This window comes from Solanum tuberosum, unplaced genomic scaffold (genome assembly GCF_000226075.1).
Source record: "Solanum tuberosum cultivar DM 1-3 516 R44 unplaced genomic scaffold, SolTub_3.0 scf00002, whole genome shotgun sequence".
Lineage (NCBI taxonomy): Eukaryota > Viridiplantae > Streptophyta > Magnoliopsida > Solanales > Solanaceae > Solanum > Solanum tuberosum.
Window position 1 is genome coordinate 5,599,491 of NW_006238928.1, and position 16,608 is coordinate 5,616,098.

The 16,608-nt window shown below is 38.7% G+C and overlaps 1 protein-coding gene across 2 annotated transcripts in view; it reads left to right on the plus strand.

The window, feature by feature from the left end:
* Positions 1–16,608, plus strand: part of LOC102602976 (uncharacterized) — an 85,598-nt gene that overhangs the window by 22,178 nt on the left and 46,812 nt on the right. For both annotated transcript variants that reach the window (XM_006338065.2, XM_006338066.1), the window contains 6 exons: positions 2,027–2,121; positions 7,060–7,080; positions 7,148–7,243; positions 7,351–7,471; positions 7,573–7,752; positions 7,870–8,066. In XM_006338065.2, the coding sequence (XP_006338127.1) occupies positions 2,027–2,121; positions 7,060–7,080; positions 7,148–7,243; positions 7,351–7,471; positions 7,573–7,752; positions 7,870–8,066 (710 nt within the window). The remainder of the gene's footprint in view (positions 1–2,026; positions 2,122–7,059; positions 7,081–7,147; positions 7,244–7,350; positions 7,472–7,572; positions 7,753–7,869; positions 8,067–16,608) is intronic.

Sequence of the window (16,608 nt, forward strand, 5' to 3'; positions counted from 1 at the left end):
CTCTGCCTCTCTATCTGCTAGTTTCCATCTTCTCGTCTCCTTTTTGTGCTCCTTTGAAGCCTCTCTCAGGCAGAAACATATCCATTCCATAGCTTTCTTGTTCATAACTGACCTCGTCATCATCTTTCTGCTTCTTTCAACCCATTCATACCATTCAGACTTGCTCGAGTTCCATCTAGTGATGTCGAATGACTTAAACCCAGCATTAAAATAAATTCTATTCTCTTCCATCCTAGGCTAAGGTGTGTAGCAATTATCACAGTGGGTGATAATTGTTGGCTTAGAAAGAAAAGGCTAGGATTCCGGTGGTTGCTGCCGGAAAAATGGTCTTCTACTTCCCTAGAAAGTAGGACAGAGAAAGTGCATTGGTATTCGTGCCTGGGAGTAAATACTTAGCTTGTAATTTGCAGGGATTAGAACTTTTAAGTCCCGAATTCTGAAACTTATTGAGATTATCGTATTGGGTCATGTAGAACCAGGGCGTTAAAAATGATATGAAAATGTGCTAGGAGTGTTTGAATTAACTGTTGCAAAGGGTCCCCTATAAATACGTTGCATTACTTTGCTGCATATTAATAACAGACCTTTATCAATCAAAAGAGTAGGTGTTGCAAGGGGCCAAATGCTGCATTCAAAGGTAGGCAGTGGGACGACAACAACAACAACAACATACCGAGTGAAATTCCACCAAGTGGAGTCTGGGAAGGGTAGAATGACCTTACCGCTACCTCATGGAGGTAGAGAGGTTGTTTCTGAAAGACGCTCGGCTCAACTGCATCAAACCCAAGTAGAAGAAGAAGCAATGAATAAAGCATAACAAAATAAGATAAGCATTGTAAGGTCTACAAGAGAGAAACAATAATAACAACAAATAGTGTGTAACCGAAACACAATAATAAACAACATATGGCACAACTAGTACTTTGACGGGAACTAACAAGCCTAGGCCTTCGCAAGGCAAGGCAACACTCTATCCCTGCTAACCTTCTACCCTTATACGTGACCTCCACTCTTTCCTATCTAGAGTCACGTCCTCAGTAATATGAAGTTGCGCTATGTCCTGTTTAATCACCTCTCCCCAGTACTTTTTTGGTCTACCTCTACCTCTCCGCGTACTCCCAACAACCAACCTCTCACATCTCCTCACTGGGGCATCAACGCACCTTCTCTTTACATGCCCAAACCATCCGAGTCTCGCTTCCTTCATCTTGTCCGCCACATAGCCCACTCCCACCTTCTCCCGGATTACTTCATTCTTAATCTTGTCTCTCCTAGTATGCCACACATCCATCTCAACATCCTCATCTTCGCGACATGCATCTTCTGTACATGTGAGTTCTTGGCTGGACAACACTCCACCCTATACAACAAGGACGGTCTAACCACCACTCTGCAGAACTTACCTTTAAATTTAGGTGATATCTTCTTATCACACAAGACTATAGAGGGAAGCCTCCATTTCATCCATGCTGCCCCAATGAGCCACCTATAATTCCAGCATCACTTGGTGTGTATATACTCTCAACAAGGGTGTCGCTTCTTGAGGAAGAGTGGTTATTACATTACATTTCAACCTTTGACATTTCTGACAAAAGGTATAGCGAAAGGATCTGTATGTTCGGTGCTAACCAACTTGGGGAGATCTCATCTGTTTGAGGCCCAAGTGGCTTAATACATCGTGGAGGTGTCTGCTGCCAAGTGGTTTGGGGTCCAAGAGGTGAAAATCAAGCTTCTGGATCTCAAGTTTACCAGGAGCCTTCTCTTAGGCATACCAGGCCTGGGTTGTTAAATATGCCTTTACCTTTCAGAAACTTAGCACGAGTTGCAAAGCCATTACCTGATCCCTGTTATTTACTTCGAAGAAATTCAAGAAAAATCATACGATTCTGCTCTGCAACAGCTTCTCAGATTTTACTTGTCCACAGTAACTTGGTCTTCCATTTTTAGTATAAATATATTTATGATTATGTAAATTTTTTTACATCGTCGAACAGCAAAACTTAAGACATTTTGTATGTTGATACAGAGTCTCATTTGCTGATCCAGTTGCTGTGAGGCATTCTTTAGAAATTCTCTCCGATTTAGCGACAAGTGATCCGAATGCAGTTGCAATGGCATTAGGTAATTTCCTGAACAAGGTGTTTTAGCTTTTGACAATCCTTTAATTTCCTGAACAGGGTGTTTTAGCTTTTGACAATCCTTTCTTTTGCTTTAATAGTATGAAGAACTTCAATTTCTGAACTCCAAATTCTATTATTGGTAACTTACAATACTGTGCACTGCTATGCTGATTCTCATTTTATGTTAATGAACATGGACAAGATATTTTACCTACATTGGAGCTCCAGGAGCATGTATGCAGAAGCACTTGCTGTCCTCCCTAAAGAAAAAGTTACTAAAAAAGAGTGGTATAAAAGAGTATAATACCACAAAAGTTCACCAAAAGGTCCGAATTAAAAATGTGGAGGATAGAGATGACTGGCAAAGGGTAAAACCTGTCAAATGAGAAAAGGTCTAAACTAAAGTACCATAGATGCCTTGAGGACATATTCTTTATTTACTTGTTCCCAAAAGACTAAAATGGATGTCATTTTCATGTCCTGTTTCTGTTCTTATCCTCACTTTATGTAATTATTTTGTTTGTGATATTTAATTCTCCATGAGGCTTAGTGAGTCCAATCATTGAGGTTTTATTCTTTGCTTCAAGAATCATCAGAAGAGAGAGACAGAAATAAATAAACAAGCAAACTAAAGTGCCTACAAAGGTAAAGTGCTTCACCTGACTGGCTCTCAAAGGGGCCTTTCTCACCCAAGACGACTTAATCAAGAGGAAAATTTTTTTTTTTTTTTTTTAAAATTGTTAAGTTGTATTCATTAGCATTAAGGGTATGCTGGCCACCTCCAAAAGAGATCAATTGCAAGCTTCCTATCAAATCTACAATCTAATCTACATCTTCTATACAAAGTTGGTTACACCAAAAAATGTGAAGATACAATACAATTCCATTTTACTTTATGTATGGAATTGGAAAGCATCTCTTATTTCTTTCCTTCCATATTGACCACCATATATATGATATGATGGTATTAATCTCCACCATCCCTTTTGACTTTTAATTCCTCCCCTCCTAATCCAGCAACTCAAAAGATCTGATGTGTGCTCTGGCATTATCTAGCTAGTGCTTGTAATGTTGAGGAAAATGTTCTGGTGAACTTGCAATGTAAGACTTCTTAAGTAAGGCAAGCTCTCTTAATCTTTAACGTAGTAAAACATTTCACTTTGGTGGGCAAGACACTCTTCCAGAAGTACCTTCAAGGATATTGTGTTCCCCCAATCATCTCAGTAGACCACTCTTATATTCACTTTTTGACTGAGAAAGCCCCATCCTTGCTGAGTTTCCACAAGACCCTGTCTGTATAATCAAGAGCAATATTATACTAGTTAACAGATGCTACATGTGTCAGCAAAGCTCAGAAGTGTCAGCTATCTCTTCCTTCACTGCCCAATTGTAAAACTGTAGAAGATCTATTTTTGGTCTGAAATGGGTTATGCCAGAGAAAATAATGCAAGCCTATGAAAGCTATTATTCCCCGAGTATTCATAAAACCTTCAAGAAAATCGGGAAAATGGCTCCAGCAATAATTTCTTGGTGTCTGAATAGATAGAAACCAAAGATAGTTTGATGGCATCTCAAATCCAACCTACTTCGTCAAGGCTGCTTGTTTAGTTAGAGCCTGTTTGGATTGGCTTATTTTAGGTTCTTTCTAGCCAAAATAAATTGTAAGCACTTTTGTGGTGTTTGGGTAAAATAAAAAGTGCTTTTAAGCCCAAAATAACAAAAATAAGCCAAAAACCATAAGTTAGAATTCCTAACTTACGCCTTGTGGACTATAATTTTTTTTTTGAAATAGGTAACTTTGTATTATATCACAAAACAGTACATGGGTTGTACTGAAACCATTATATACAAATGTCTCCTTTCCACTTGTTTCAGTCTATATTGAGTCTAAAACATCAATTACTGATACAGTGTCATTGGAGTATACTTGATTACACCAAAAACATAACAATAAAATGCAGTTTAACTTGACTTTCTGGACATCATTCTCTATGCTCTCAAAACACCTAGAATTCCTTTCTTTCCAAATAGGCCACCATATACTAGCAGGGATAATTCTCCATCTGTTTCTGTCCTTTGCATTCACCCCTGCTGCCTCCCAACTCTTCAAAGCCTCTGAGACCTTCCTGGGCATGGTCCAGGAGATGCCTTTGAGATTCAAAAAAATCCTCCATAGTTGTTGGGTATACTTGCAGTGTAGGAACAGATGGTTCACTGTCTCTAATGCCTCCCCACAGAGAAAGCAACTAGAGCATTAGGTTATCCCTCTTTTCTTCAAGTTATCTTGAGTCAGAGCAGCTTCTTTGGCCAATAACCATATGAAGCATGAGATTTTATGAGGTATTTTGCTTCTCCATATTTGCTTCCATGGCCAACTGTATGTTTGTCGGTTTGTCTGATCCATCAACTTGTAGGCGGAGTTAACTTTGAATTCCCCTCTGCTATTTCCCTTTCACCACATAACATCTTCCCCTGTTTGTAGCCCATTAAAAACTTCCACAGTGTTGAGAAATTCTTCCACTCTTGCTATTTCCCAGTCATTGAATTGTCTTCTGAAATTGAAGCTCCACCCCTGATTTGTCCATAACTCTGCTATAGTATTGTGTTGTCCCAAAACTATATTGTATATGTCAGGGAAAAGAACTTCCAGGATTCCCTTTTCATGCCACTCATCTTTCCAAAATCTTGTCTTGCTTCCATCTACAACTTTGATCCTTGCATTACTCTTAACTTCATCCCACATGTCTCTTATTGATCTCCATAAACTCACTCCATAAGGTGTAGTCACTTCTTTGGTCATCCACATATCTTCGCCTTCATATTTTGCACTTATTACCCTTTTCCTTAAGCATCTGATTTTCATTGGCAAACTTCCACAACCATTTCATTCTGAGAGCTTTACTCTGTACCTTCAAGTTCTTTATCCCCATATCCCCTACCTTCTTGTCAGTTATAACTACCTTCCACTTCACCAAATTGAAGCCTTTCCTCTCCTTGTTGCCATGCCATAGGAATTTTCTCCTGATACTGTCCAATCTCTTGATGACTCTTGCTAGTATTGGGAACAAGGTCATCATGTAAGTTGGCAAGGAATCTAAGACTGAATTGATGAGAGTCAGTCTACCTCAGAAGGACAGATATTGAGTTTTCCATCTAGCCAATTTCTTTTCACACTTCTCCAGCACACCATTCCATATATCAACAGAGTTGGAGTTTCCGCCTAGAGGCATTCCCAAGTAAGTTGTTGGCAGAGTACCAATTTCCCCACTAAGGATTGCTGCTAGGCAGTTCATATTTGTGACTTCATTGACTGGATACACTAAGCTCTTCCTCCAGTTGATATGTAATCCAGACATCCCTCCAAACTCTCACCACCCTCTCTTGCAACATCCAAGCCTTTCAACGAGGCTCTGTTGTTTGCTGTTTTGATCATACTATTCAGCCCCTCCATAGTGATTAAAAACAAAAATGGTGACAAAGGATCACCTTGCCTGAGACCTCTCTGAGTATTGAAAAATCCTGTAGGAGCTCCGTTCATAAGCACGGAAAACTTTACAGTTGAGATACAATACTTTATCCATCTCAACCATTTTTGTCCGAAGCCCATTCTTTCCAGTATCTTCAGTAAATACCTCCAGTTGGCATGATTATAAGGGGTCGTTTGGGTGGGAACAAGTTGTACTGGGATTTTTTTTTTTTTAAAAAAGAAGTTATTTCACCATGTATATGGTATAACTTATACCAGCACTCTAGCAAAAATGGTGGGATAAATAATCCAATGACTACCTAATACCTCCAACCAAACGTGGGATTAGATAATCCTACATTTTATCCTGGGACTATTATACCTTATACCTCACACCACACAACTCCTAAGTTATAAGCCCATCCAATCAGGCCCTTCATCATTTCGCTGGAATTATCTCACCCCTGGTAATAGTACATATCTTTTTGTGGATTTTATTAGCTCCCTGATAGTAGCGTAGACTCACAAACAGTACTTTTGTCAAAAAAAGAAGAAGATAGTAGCATAGACTCACTTGTATTGGAGCAATTTAATCCTTCCTGTTTTGTAAGTTATGCATCTTTTTGATGCTTTTTAATGAAATCTCTTTTACATCAAGAGAAAAAGATACAAGCAACTATGATTATAGCCAGTTGTTAGACATGTTGGAGGGAGCACTTTGAATTCATTGTGGTTTAAAGATATAGTGCTGTATCTTGAACAAGGACGTAAAAGACAATGAGATCAGGGGAAGTGGTATTAAATAAATCTCCCAGTTGTGTTAAGTAAATAGGATGTTTGGAAGGTATGAGGGTTTCATATTTTTGGTTTTTCTCCATTGATAAGTTCGAATTCTGTCAAGGTCCTCACATTCCCTAAACATGAAAAAGAAATATATTTCTTAATAAATTTCTGAAGTGTTCCTTCATGAATGGGAGGAGAAACTTGAAAATCCTTGCTTCATCAGTTGAAAGGAAGAGAAGGAACTCATTGAATAGAATGAATGATGTGTCGTGCAAACAGACCACCGTTCAATTAGAAAGAAGTGAAATAAGATGAGGAAAGGGCCTACAAGTTGCAACGTTCTGGGCTTCTGGGATATCTTCGAACTTTCATGAGTTAATATTGATTAGTATGTGGACTCTTTAAGGATGACTGCTTTTCCTGTCTGTATTGATATTCCTTTTTGATTAATACCTCTGTATTTGTTTTCTTTTGTGTTCTCACTTGACAAGTAGCATTGCTTTAATGTTTTGTTGTTGTGGTGTCTTATGCTAAGACCCATGTAAAAGGGCATCCTTATGGTAATTTTCATGAAATAAATCGAGTTTCTTGGTGGATGTCCTTATTGGTAAAAGGGGATTTTCTTGGCGTATGTATCTGATTGATGATTTGAGTTGGTTTTTTGACTATAGCTTTTTTGTCTTTTTGTAGGGAAGCTTGTGCAGCCCGGTGGTAAGTTAATTTATTATCTCTGATTTCATAGTCATTTATTAATACTATCAGAATTTGTTTGAATCAGGGGCTCTACAAGATGTACTCCATATGCATGATGTTCTTGCTAGAGTTGCACTTGCCAGGTTGTGCCACAGTATATCCCGAGCTCGGTCATTAGATGGTATGTCTGTTTGAAATGTATTCTGAGCAAGCATGTTCCTTTTCTGTTTAGAGACTGGGAGTAGATAGTAAGACTGATTGCTGGCGAACTCCGTTTTGTGTGTGCAGAAAGGCCAGATATTAAGACTCAGTTCAATTCGGTGCTGTATCAGCTACTACTTGATCCTAGTGAAAGAGTTTGTTTTGAGGCTATCCTTTGTGTGCTGGGTAAAGTTGATAATGCTGAGAGGTAGCTATATCTTCGAAACTTCTCTTACCATAATGTCAGAGATAACTGCCTAATTTGTAAGATTAAGCACGTAATTTTCTGTGGAGTTATGGACTCTGCAGGTCTGAGGAACGAGCTGCTGGATGGTACAGACTGACCAGAGAAATTCTCAAGCTTCCAGAAGCACCTTCAGCTAAAGACTCAAATTCTGAATCAAAGGATGGAGCTCCTTCAAAGTCCTCCAAAGACAAGTCTTCAAAGACAAGGCGTCCTCAACCTTTGATCAAACTTGTGATGAGGAGGTCTTCAAGCTTGTCTTTTTGCTCTCCTGACCCCCCAAACCAAACCAAACCAAAACCTTTTACGCTCCAACTATTTTGTGATGAATTGTTCAGCTAACACCCCCATCACTTTGACAGGTTAGAGAGTTCTTTCCGCAGTTTCTCTCGGCCTGTACTTCATTCAGCCGCACGGGTGGTGCAAGAAATGGGCAAAAGTCGTGCAGCAGCTTTTGCTTTGGGCTTACAAGATATTGATGAAGGAGCTTATGTTAAAACAGTTCCAGAAAATAATGACTCATATGATCAGGATCATAATGAAACCTCTCACCCTGAAGGTACTGAAAATGAATTAGCTTTTTAGCCATAACTCATAGTCTCTCTCTCTCTCTCTTTAATGTTCATGGAAGGTTCAATTTATGATACTAAATGTTTGTAAAAGACATACCCAATGAAAGAGTTTAAAAATTACTTGTATGTAGTGCAAATGATCTTTGTCAAGGTCTTAAACTATAGTAGACATAATCATATCACTTATGGGTTGATATATAAATTTGCATTTCGCGTCAAATGGAGAGAAAATAAGTGTGAGATCTAGAGACTTTCCGGTTTATCAGAACACCTAAAATATGTATGTAGGAATCGTCATAAATGTGAGGAGTGAGGACCGTGGGATTTAAATGAATTCCCCATAACCAGGGTGCACAACAAGGATTTGTCTTGAGCCTATACTTATTTACTCTAGTCTTAGTTGAGCAAACTCTTCACTTTTGATGCCGCACCCGTGTCGGATTCTCCAAGAATACACTACTTTTGGTGAATTCGACACGCACCCCTTGACATTTTTGAAGAGTCCAAGCAACATAAACTCTAGTTATATATGAGTTAACAAAATTATACAAGATATAGTTCCATGGTGCATGTTATTTGCAAACGATATTTTTTTAATTGATGAAATTAGCAATGGAGTTGACTAAGAGCTTGAACTATGCAGAGCACTCTAGATGGTAAGCGTTTAGGATAAGTAGAACTATGCAAAATCATTCTAGAGAGTAAGAGTTTAAGATAAGGTAATAGATGGATGGGGGGAATCTGGATGGAGGCATTAGGTAGTAAAGGGGGTATAATTATTATGTGGGATAAAAGGTCTTGGAAGGGGGAGATGGTGGAGAGTGGAAATCAGATGGTCACTTGCAAGTTGAGTGGCATTAATGTAGATTTCACTTGGTTTCTTACAGCAGTATATGCTTACATGTGATAGAAATGAAAGGAATGAGTTATGGGAAGAATTAGGTGCAATGAAGAGCTTTTGTGAAGGACCTTGGGTGGTTTGTGGTGATTTCAACACTACCAGATTTCCTTCAGAAAAAACAAATTGTACCAGACTTTCAGGTTCAATGACAGACTTCTCTAGCTGTATCAATGAACTAGAGCTAGTAGACCCCCCTTTATTTGGGGGATCTTACACTTGGAGAGGAGGGTCAAATCATAGAAATGCATCAAGGATTGACAGATTCATGTATTCATTTCCTTGGGACGAATTGTTTAATCAAATCAGACAGAGTTCCTTGCCTAGTCTGGGGTTCTGACCATAATCCAATTTTGTTGTCATGTGGGGGATGAGGTCTTCAAGAGATCATATTTCAAGTTTGAAAAATGGTGGCTGAATGTGGAGGGGTTCAAATCCAAAGTACAAGACTGGTGGAATTCTTTTAATGTGACAGAAAGAGCAGACTTTAAGTTAGCAACAAAATTGAGTCTTTTGAAAGTAAAACTCAAAGAATGGAGCAAGGAGAATAAAGGTAACTGGAGGGATAGAAAGGATCAACTTCTGGAGCAAATTGGAAGTTTGGAAATCATACAAGAGGCCAGACCTCTTACTGATGATGAGTTAATGATGAAAGCACAATGGGCCATGGAGTATGAAGAAACGGCTAGAAATGAAGAAATCCATTGGAGACAGAGATCCAGAATTCAGTGGATCAAAGAGGGTGACAAGAACACAAAGTATTTCCACAGAATGGCCACTGCGCGTAGGGGAATCAACACTAAAGATTCTTTGATGATCGATGGGGTAATGTCCTCTGATTCTATGGAGATTAAGAGGTCCATTGAGGATTTCTATCAAAATCTTTACAAAGAACCTGAAAGTTGGCGCCCAGATTTGAATATTTTTGATGTTCAAACTATTACTATGGAGGAGCAACAATGGCTTACAAGAAGGTTTGAAGAGGAAGAGGTGTTAGAAGGGATCAAAATGTGTGCAACAGACAAGGCACCTGGTCCGGATGGTTACACAATGATTTTTTTCAAACTTTCTGGGAAACTATAAAGGAGAACTTAATGTTAACCTTCCACAATTTCCACTCATCAAAAATTTGAAAAAAGTTTTAATGCTACATTTGTAGCTTTGATTCCAAAGAAGGTGGGGGCAAATGATCTGAGAGATTTTAGACCAATTAGTTTGATCACAGGGGTGTACAAAATCATAGCCAAGGTTCTAGCAGAAAGATTAAAGAGGGTGATAAGCAAGCTTGTGAACAAACACCAGATGGCCTTCATTAAAAGCAGACAGATAATGGATGCCGCTTTAATTGCTAGTGAGTGTATTGACACTAGAATTAGAGGAGATGTACCGGGGGTTATGTGCAGGTTGGATATTGAGAAAGCCTATGACCATTTAAACTGGAAGTTCCTGATCAACACTCTAAGACAAATGGGGTTTGGAAATAGATGGCTCGGTTGGATAGACTTTTGTATTAAAACCACCAGGTTCTCCATCCTTGTTAATGGAGAACCCGTAGGGTTTTTTTTCCAGCAGAAAGAGGACTTAGACAGGGGGACCCTCTATCTCCATTCCTTTTTATTATAGCTATGGAGGGATTTGACAGTTTAATGAGAAAAGCAAAATAATTGGATCAGAGGCTTCAATTTAAGAAACAGGGAAAATGAGAGTGTGGAGTTGACACATTTATTGTATGCTGATGATACAATAGTGTTTTGTGAAGCAAACCAGGAACAATTATGCTATTTAAGAGTGATTCTGGTAGTTTTTGAGGCTTGTTCTGGACTCAAGGTTAACTGGAGAAAAAGCAGTATCCTTCCTGTAAAAGAAGTTCAACAGATTCAAACACTAGCAAACATCTTGAGGTGCAAGGTAGAGAAGCTACCAACAGTTTATCTAGGCATGCCATTAGGGGCAAACCATAAAGCCATTACTATTTGGGATGGAATTATTGAGAAGACTGAGAGGAAGTTGGCACTTTGGAAGTCTCAATACCTTTCATTGGGAGGCAGAGTCACTTTAATAAACTCTGTGCTAGATTCCTTACCAACTTATGTGATGTCCCTTTTCCCTATACCTGGTGAGGTGGTCAAAATTCTAGATGCTTTGAGAAGGAATTTCCTCTGGCAATGAAATAAAATTGAGAGCAGTTTCAGTTTAGTAAAATGGGCAGAAGTTCAACAAGGGAGGAATTATGGGGGTCTGGGAGTAAGGAAGCTCATGTTACATAACAAAAGTCTGCTAAGCAAGTGGCTATGGAGGTACAACCAAGAGGAGCATGCACTATGGAAAGAGGTGATACAACACAAATTCGGTCAAGAAGGGGAATGTTGTTCAGATGAAGTAACAACCACTTACGGAGTTGGAGTTTGGAGGAATATCAGAAGCTTTTGGTCGACTCTAAAAGTTACTACAAACGTTAAAGTTGGGAGGGGGGGTAAGGTTTTATTCTGGAAAGAAGACTGGATTGATCAAGGATCTCTTCAAAATTTGTTTCCTGGACTTTACTCTATCATCCGGATAGCAAAATCAGTGAGTTGTGGTCTCAACAAGGGTGGAATTTGGTATTTAGAAGGTTGTTAAATGACTGGGAGATAGAAGGGGTAATTGAACTACTGAATATGATTGAAGGCTTTCCAGGCACTAATTTGGAAACAGAGTCTATTATGGAGACAACACCCAGATGGAAGATTCTCTGTCAACAGATTGTACAAATGGGGTCTATCAGTAACTGGAGGAAGGAAAACAGGGCCATGGAGTGCTGTTTGGAAGAGTGTGGCTCCCACTAAAGTGTAGTGTTTTGTCTGGCTGGTAGCTAGGAGAGCCTGTTTGACGCATGAAGCATTACAGAAAAGGGGCATCAACATAGCCTCTAGACGCTTACTATGCAGTGTTATCAAAGGCGAAAAGCGCAAAAAAGCTCTAAGGTCTATTGGGGCTTTAAGCGCAAAGTGCAAATAAAGCGTGTGCTTTAATGAAAAAAGGACGCAAAAGGAGAAAAATATACAAATATATATGTTTAGTCCAAGACTATAATTATAAACATGAATGACAACTATATGACCAAAGAAATTGAAAAAATTATGATAAAGTAAAATATCAATTGTTTAGTATACTTCTTTAGAAGAGGTTCATTGGCAAGGAAAAGTTTGCCTTGGAACGTTGATGATGACACTGAAGCGCACATAAAGCGAGGCGGAGCGCACAACATGTTTTGAGCCTCGCTTCAGGGCTTAAGCGCGCCTTTGACTACACTGTTACTATGCAAAGAGGCATTGGAAACCAACAAACACTTATTTTTGCATTGCAAAGTAACAACACAAGTATGTGCTTTATTCTTCAATTTAACTAGCCTAAACTGGTGTATGCCAGAACACACAACAGATTTATTGAGTTGTTGGATCAGAAGGGGGGGCAGCAAGAGTCAAAAGAAGTGGTGGAGGACAGTACCTGCTTGTATCTGGTGGAATATTGGAAGGAAAGGAATTAGAGGATTTTCGAAGGAAAAGAATGCTCAATACAGAAGATTAAATGGAAAGTAATTACTTCCTTAGGTTTTTGGTGTAAAGAACAAAATATAGAAGAAGAAATCCAATTAGTTGATTTCGTAGGTCTTTGTAAGTATTTCTGTTTCTTTTTTCTTCTTTTTTTCTCTCTTTGTTAATACTTTTTGGAGGTGGCCAGCATAGCCCTTAATGCTGAGGAATACAAGTTACCTGTTTAAAAAAAAAAAGAAGTAAAAGTAAGACATTACATACACGACTAGTTTAACTACAATCAAAGAATGAATTTGAGGCGATTACACCGATTTGCGGTGATTGGTCAAGTACCAACAATATAAATATCTAGGTTCAATGTTTCAATAGAATGACGTGATATGTGAATATTTAACACACTTAACTAAAACAATATGAGAAAAATGAAGGAGTATTACATGAGTATTATGCAATAGTAGCATAATTATCAAAGTAATGGGATTTTGAGATTTAGGAGTAATTTCCAAGATTGGGAGGTGACCGAGCTTCAATGGTTGCTAGATTTACTCCAAGAGCAAGGTGAGTATATTGATAGATTTGATGCTTGTTGGGAGTTGGGAACAACAATTCATTCTTAGTTAAGTCCTGTAAGAAGCTTCTGGTTAGGGCACATAGTTTTTCACACGCCTCGGTTTGAATTCCTAAGGTGTCGAGAAAGTTATGCATCTTCGTGTGGCTAGCTACTACAACAACAACATACCTAGTGAAATGGAGGGTAGAATGTACGCATACCTTACCACTACCTTGTGGAGGTAGATAGACTGTTTTCGAAAGACCCTCGACTCAAGTAAAGAAGAAGACAGTAAAGAAAATATAGTAAGTAACAAGGTAATGGTCCAAAGTCTATCAGAAGGGAGCAAAGATAACAACGAAATACTGTGATAATCAATAAACAACATATTAGAACAGACTATTGAAAACATGAATACAACGTGCAATATATCAAAAACAAGAAATACAATAAAACAAATAATACAATGGCAAACACCAACCACCCTACACTACCTACTAACCTGCTATCCTAATACGTGGCCTCCACACCTTCCTCGGTAACCTGAAGCTGCGTCATATCCTGTTTTATCACATCTACCCAATAATTCTTCATCTTACCTCTGCCTCTCTTCGGTACCCTCTATAACTAACCTCTCACACCTCCTCACTCTATGCATCTCCTCTTCACATGTCCAAACCTTCTCAGTCGCGCTTCCCTCATCTTATCCACCACAGAGGGCACTCCCACCTAAGTTGCTCGGACTCGGGTGCAGGTGTCCTATAAATGTGTGGATCTAGAGGTCGGATCCTTCATGATCTAATTTTTAAGATTCGGGGATATGGATCCATGTATGGATACGGTAATCCCTAAATATAATAAAATTATCTAAAAATAGAGTTATTAAACCTAAATTATGAGATATTATGTGGAGAATTTGAGGCGAATCCTAGAAAGAGATTAAAGGAAAATGAGTGAGATAGCTAATGAATATAACATGTTACCAATTTCAAAAAAAAAGAAGGAAAATGAGTGAGATAGTATTCCATTTTCTTCAATTTCACCTTAGCTTTTGTATTGACTACATAAATCATTTAAATTGTCCATACTTTTCCCATTGATTTTGGTCAAAGTACCCAAAATCGGTTGATTAAGTCCCACACCCACACCCACACCCACACCCACACCCACACCCATACCCATACCCATGTCGTGTCGACATGGATGTGACACCAAAAGTGTTGAGTCCGAGCAACTTAGACTCCCACTATATCCTGAATATCCTCATTTCTAATCTTATTGCTCTTAATATGGCCACGCATCCAACTTAACATCCTCATCTTCACAACATCCATCTTTTGGACATGGGAGTTTTTGAGTGCCCAACACTTTGCTCCATACAACAATGTCAGTCTAACCACCACTCTATAGAACTTACCTTTGAGTTTTGGTGGTACCTTTTTAGGAAATGAAAAGTTGGCTGCATGAGCTGGTGTTCTCTTTGTAAAGAGGCGGGTAAGGATGTGGACATACTGTGTTACATTGCAAATTAGCCTCGAGGTTCAAGCAATGCTACATGTGAGTGAATGTTGGGCATCTAAGGCCAATAAATATAGTAAAAATGTGAATATTAAGCTGATTATCGGGTCATACAAGATTCTTTTGAGAGTGCTAACTGTATATTCAAGAGCACACAAAACTATGATGGCATCCAGATTTTCAAAAGATCTAGCGAGTCCTAATGAACTTAATTATAGTTGAGAAATATTGAAAGAGAATATTGTTGAATTGTGTGTCTACATTATTACATTGCGGCCTTATTTATAGATACTACATTAGACTCCTTTAATTCCTATTCTTATTCTAAATAAGATTGTATATACTATTGCTATTCCTACTAGGATTCTAACACTCTCCCTCAGGATGGTGCATTCAAGTCATAAATACCTAGCTTGCTATAGATGTAATTAATACGAGGACTGGCGAGGGACTTGGTGAAGATATTTGCAAGTTGATCACATGACTTCACAAATTTGTAATAATATATCTTGAGAGTATCTTTTCCTTGACAAAGTGACAATCAATCTCAATGTGCTTAGTCCTCTCATGAAATATTGGATTTGATGCGATATGAAGGGCCACTTTATTATCACACGCAAGAGGGCCACTTGATTATCACACGCAAGTTCTATCTGATCGATTTCTCCAAATTTTAGTTCTCCCAGCAACTGTTTGATCCAAACCAGCTCACAAGTTGCTAAATCCATTGCTCAATATTCTTCTTCTGCACTATCGAGCAACCACTTTGTGTCTTACTTTTCTAGGACACTAAATTGCCTCCTACTAAAACACAATATTCGGATGTAGAACGTCTATCAGAGGGTGATCCTGCCCAATCGACGTCTGTATATCCAATGATATGCTCATGGCCTTGATCCTCGAAGAGTAGTCCTTTACCTGGAGCTGGCTTTCTATATTGCAGAACGTGAACAACTGCATCGCAATGACTATCACATGGGGAAGTCATAAACTGACTTATATGTCTGGTCTAGTCAGTGTGAGATAATTTAGCTTTATAACCAACCGCATTTACCTTTCAGGATCATTGCGTGGCTCCCCTTGTCCTCACAAGAGTTTAGCATTTAGATCCATATGAGTGTCAACATCCCATCATTCTTGTCTCCTCAATAATGTCTAAGGCATATTTGTGTCGAGACTCAATTCGGAAATGCTGAAAAAGATGGGATTGAATGAGAAGAGTGTGAGCAGTCTCGATAAGGTGCCTATTCTTCCTGCTGCTACTCCATTTTGTTGAGGGGTCTATGGACAAGAAGTCTAATGAATAATTCCTTAACTAGTCATAAATTGTTGAAATTGGGAGGACATACATTCTAAGGCATTATCACTACAAAAGGTACGAATAGAGACACCAAATTTGATTTTGTATTTCAGCACAATAACTCTTGAATATAGGAAATAATTCAGAGCTATCTTTCATTAAGAGAATCCATGTAGATCTTGAATAATCATCAATGAAGCTAACAAAATAACGAAATCCTAAGGGTGAACGGGCTCTACTAGGACCCCAAATATCAGAGTGAATTAAGGAAAAGATTGACTCTGCACGACTCTTAACACTGTTGAAAGGTTGTTCAAGTTTTTTTTGAAAATGGTAATGTTGTATTATATTTCAAAAGTACATGGGCTGTACTCAAACCTTATATAAAAATGCACTCTAGACACTCCTACTCTATTTCTAAATTGAGTCTAAAACATCAACTATAGAGGCAGTGTCATTTGAGTATAATTGATTACACCAAAAACATAACAACAAAATGCAGTTTAGTTTAACATCCTGCACACTATTTTCTATGCCTTCAAACCATCTGGAATTCCTTTCTTTCCAGATTGCCCACCATATTGAAGCAGGGATAATTCTCCATCTAGTTCTGTCTTTTGCAAGGGCACCTGCCTCCTCCCAGCTGTACAAGGCCTCAGTAACTCTCCTAGGCATAGTCCAGGATATGCCTTTAAGGCTCAAGAAAATCCTCCAAAGCTGCCGGGTGTAT